The 4,109-nt window shown below is 46.8% G+C and overlaps 1 protein-coding gene across 1 annotated transcript; it reads right to left on the minus strand.

Moving 5' to 3' along the window:
* Positions 1–958: 958 nt before the first annotated feature.
* On the minus strand, positions 959–3,685 carry LACBIDRAFT_332983 (uncharacterized protein; the record flags this gene model as incomplete). The annotated part of the gene is made up of 9 exons (XM_001887577.1): positions 959–1,735; positions 1,787–1,920; positions 1,974–2,168; positions 2,211–2,282; positions 2,339–2,652; positions 2,701–2,772; positions 2,823–3,080; positions 3,154–3,155; positions 3,344–3,685. The coding sequence occupies 9 exons, from the start codon at positions 3,683–3,685 to the stop codon at positions 959–961; spliced, it is 2,166 nt and encodes a 721-aa protein (XP_001887612.1).
* Between the last annotated feature and the right edge of the window lie 424 nt (positions 3,686–4,109).

Raw genomic sequence — 4,109 nt, forward strand, 5'->3', positions numbered from 1 at the left:
GGGATGCTATACAACTGTCGAATGCGAGTTCGAGAGTTGTAGCAGCGAAGAAATAGAAAGTTGTACGGCGAGAGTTTTCGGAGGAGATGTTGACGGACAAACTGGCTGTTCCCTGAGAATTGTGAATCCATACTTCAAACGCAAAGGGGCCCCGCTCATGTTGAACTTCACCCTACAACGCTCGCCGCAGCCAAGAGGTGCAGATTAAGAGCCATTTTAAGTCAGCCGGCGGAAAAGTGCAATCTCGCAGGCTGGTTGCAAGCATTGGCCTGGGTGCATTTATTACTCACCACGAGCCTATCCTAGCTTGTAAACGCAAAACGCCAGCTGTCCGTAGCGTATCTGTTCGTTGCCCTCTATCCCGCCCCCTTCCGGCGGCGTTCACGTGTTGGTTTTGAAAGTCTTCGCATCGCATTATCGTTACCTTGCTCGCCCTTCTGTCTGTCTGTCGGGTTTTTTTGTAGGTAGTGGAACGAAATTTGAAGCAGGCTTTGTTAGCTGAAAATTTGCATAAGAGAGAATGTGGTCCTCACGTTGGGTGAAACTGCGGATCTCCTTGCTGGGCGCGTTCCTGTGTCCATTTTGAATGTTGAACGTTGAACGCTGAGCTTTGGTTGCTGTTGTATGCTGCGACGAGGTCGTAGATGGAAGCAAGTGCTGACGTCCAGCGAATGTAGCCTTATCAAGCAGGTGTTTAATTAGATCCGAGAATACTGCTATATTGGGAAGTTCTTCACCTCGTGTCACATATCTTCCACATATTCTCTGTGCACATATGGATTGCCTTTAGTAGAAATATCTTCTTCCAATATCTTCGAAGTTTATCCACCCACGTAATTCTTAATAATTCCGACGAAAAAAAATTGATAAAATGAAATAAAAGATTTTAAATATCTTTCAACTAATTCCGGTAGTTAAAAGGTAGCATTATTATTAATATCTACCCCATTTTTTCACATTATTCCCAGTGGATATATAAGCCAGGGCCCGCAGTGTCAGAAGCTTCCTCATCCAAATCCCTAACCCTTGCCTGCTTCAACTTCTTGTGCTTTCTCTGCTCCACATGTTTATCTTTATCACGATTCTTCTTGGGACTGTCTGGAGCTTTTCTCTTCCCCTTCAGATCACCACGCTTCTTCAACTCTCCCTCACGATCTTTTTTGTCAAGCCATTTCTTCAAATCAGGAAAGCTCAGCACTCGACTGCTCCTTAAGTCCCACAAATCCTCAGTAGCAAGGCAATCCTCCTCCTCATTAAGCCAGTCTCGCATATCTGGATATTCCTCTGCTCTTAGGAATGTAGGCTTCCAGACTTGGTAGAACTGAGTCTTAGCGATAAAGATATGGATAAAGTCAACAATGTTGGGAACCCAGGCAGCTCCATCATCAAACTGCGACTTCCACTCAGCATCCTTGCTCAAGCCCATAACTTTAGGTGTAGCATTGATGATAGCCTTAAACTTCTGATAGGCTGACTGTAACCCAACCTTATCCAGAGAAGCAAGATCTCTGTCAATCCCAAGATATTCTAACAGAAGTGCTTTGTTGGCACTAGAAAGCTTTGAAGGACCAGTCACCTCAGATCTACTAATAGATGATGCCCGAGACTGTCCACGAGAATCAGAAGCAACAGACGAAGAGCGAGGAACAGATCCTGAATGAGAGCCTAGAGAGACAGAGCACTGATGAAATGATGGTGGAATCGCAGAAGCGACCATTTGCTCATGGTCGTTTTCCTAGACATAATTTAAATAAAATTTAAGCCAAGAATAGCCAATAAAACATACCAGAAGAATATGTGTAACTTTACCAATGTCATCCTCCTCCCAAATAGCATCCTCATCATCCTCAACTACTACATTGTAATGGCCCATGATGGACCACTGCTTCTTATCCAAAATATAGACACGATAATTGTGATCTGAGATGAAGCTTTATTAAACTTTGTATATTTATATATAGTCAAACACTTACTGCGAACAGGGGAATAGCTCTTGGCCACCTTTTTCAGAAGTGGGCCCAATGTCTCAAAACAGGGGGACTTGACATTTAGATGTGATGTGGCATTGTCGATAACAACATCAGAAGGAGGTTGTTGGACGATTGTGATGTTAATGCGACCATTAGAAAGGGGTCTGACCTCTTGTGGCGCATCATAAATGGAGTCACCTATATTGAACGAATTTCCAACAGCACGCCCACACAAAATACCCCCAGTAGAATGGGAAGACCCATTAGCAGGGACTTCTGTCTCAGGAGGTGCCAAATTGGAAAGATCAATATCTATGAATAGATCATAATAAATAAATAAAAGATTGAAACATAAAATAAAATATTACCCTTGGCCAAGGGCTCCTCATGACCAGAACCAGACTTGGCCTGATGACGACCACTTGGTGGGCCAAATCGGATATCTTTCCCATCACTACCCTCATCAACCTCATCAACCTCATCTCCCTCATCTCCATCTTCCTCATCACTCTCCTCACCACTTACTTCTTCATGTCCAGCAGTAACTTCTGGCTCATGATTGATACGAGAACGGCTGCTCGAAAGGGTAGGAGCAGGAGGAAGGAAGGAAGGGGTGGATAATTTGCCAGTACGCTTTGGGGGTGCAACAGAAGTACCAGCAGCTTCAAGAGCTCGCTCAACCCTATCAACATCACATTAGAAATAATCAAATAAAGATCAAAGAGCTCACAGTGTCAGCTGGGCTGGGACACCCTTATCATTCTCAGCCTTGTCTTTGGCAGCTCGCTGGGCACCTGTCATTCTGAATAAAATAGTTAGTATGCAAGTACTGGTATAAAACAGGCCACTCACCTTGCTTTTTTCCCCTTCTTACCACCGCTCTTTCCCTTTGTGGTGCCCTTTCCAGCCTCTGGTTCTTCCTCACCACTCCCCTCAACATCATTCTTGGTGGTGGCCTTGGCACGCTTGGTGTTTGTTGCCTCAGTATTGGATTGGCCACGTTTCCGGCCTCGTTTGGGGGGAGAATTCACCCCAGCTTGTAAAGATCGAAGTTCTCTTGCACTCATAGCAGTAGACAGCAAGATTAGAAGGTATAAGAGCCAAGTGGGACTGCAAGAACAAAGGGGACAGGAAGCAAGATGAAGGGGGAAGGGAAGAAAGATGTGGGAACTTAGACACACACAGCTAGGGTTGAGGGTTTCTTTCAGATGTCTATTTTCAGTAATTAATCAAAATTTCAAAGTAAGAGGCAGTGTGAAAACGCCACCTCATTTTGATTCTAAGTATGTACAGGAGATGTAAGCCAGGCAAACAAACAAGACAGCAGGTGGGATTCCTGCTGTCTTGTTGTGTTCTGGGGTTCAGGAATTTACTGTAAAATGAAATACAGAGGCATGCCTCGTTGGTATTCTAGGGAAATGCACGAAAATTGTAAAGTAAGCGTTGACGTTGGGCGGTGGGCGTCTGCGATGGGCGTGGGCGTTTGCGATGGGCGGCGGTGGGTGTTGTTGATGGGCGGTGGGCGTTTGCGATGGGTGGCGGTGGGTGTTGTTGATGGGCGGTGGGCGTCTGCGATGGGCATTTTTGATGGGCGGTGGGCATTTGCGATGGGCGGCGGTGGGCGGCGGTGGGCGTTGTTGATGGGCGGTGGGCGTCTGCGATGGGCGGTGGGCATCTGCGATGGGCGGTGGGCGTTTGCGAAGGGCGATGGGCATTTGCGATGGGCGGTGGGCATTCATTTACGGGTGGTTGTTGGGTGGGCTGTGGGTGTTGTCGTCGTGAGCAGTGGGCGGTCGGCGCCGTTTCATGGGCATTTGGCACTGGGTGAGCGATGGGTGTTGTTCGTGGGCGTGGAGTTCTCATTTGTGGGCGTCGTGTAGTAATTTGTGGGCGGTGAAGCCTCGTGGGTGCTCGTGTTCATCTTCGGGTGCTAGGGTTGTCATCTGGGGGGCATGGTGGTGTGTGTCATTCAAAATGGGAGGCACTGATAAGACCTCGCATTTTGTTGCGGCACATGACCCTATTCTATCACATGGGGCTAATCGAAGATGAGATTCCTAAATCTAGTATGCTTTCTACCTCCCATAAATCTTTTTCTTACATGCATAACACAGACCCTGCTGCATCTCATTTACCAAG

The sequence above is a fragment of the Laccaria bicolor genome, genomic scaffold (genome assembly GCF_000143565.1).
Source record: "Laccaria bicolor S238N-H82 LACBIscaffold_46 genomic scaffold, whole genome shotgun sequence".
NCBI classification, from domain to species: domain Eukaryota; kingdom Fungi; phylum Basidiomycota; class Agaricomycetes; order Agaricales; family Hydnangiaceae; genus Laccaria; species Laccaria bicolor.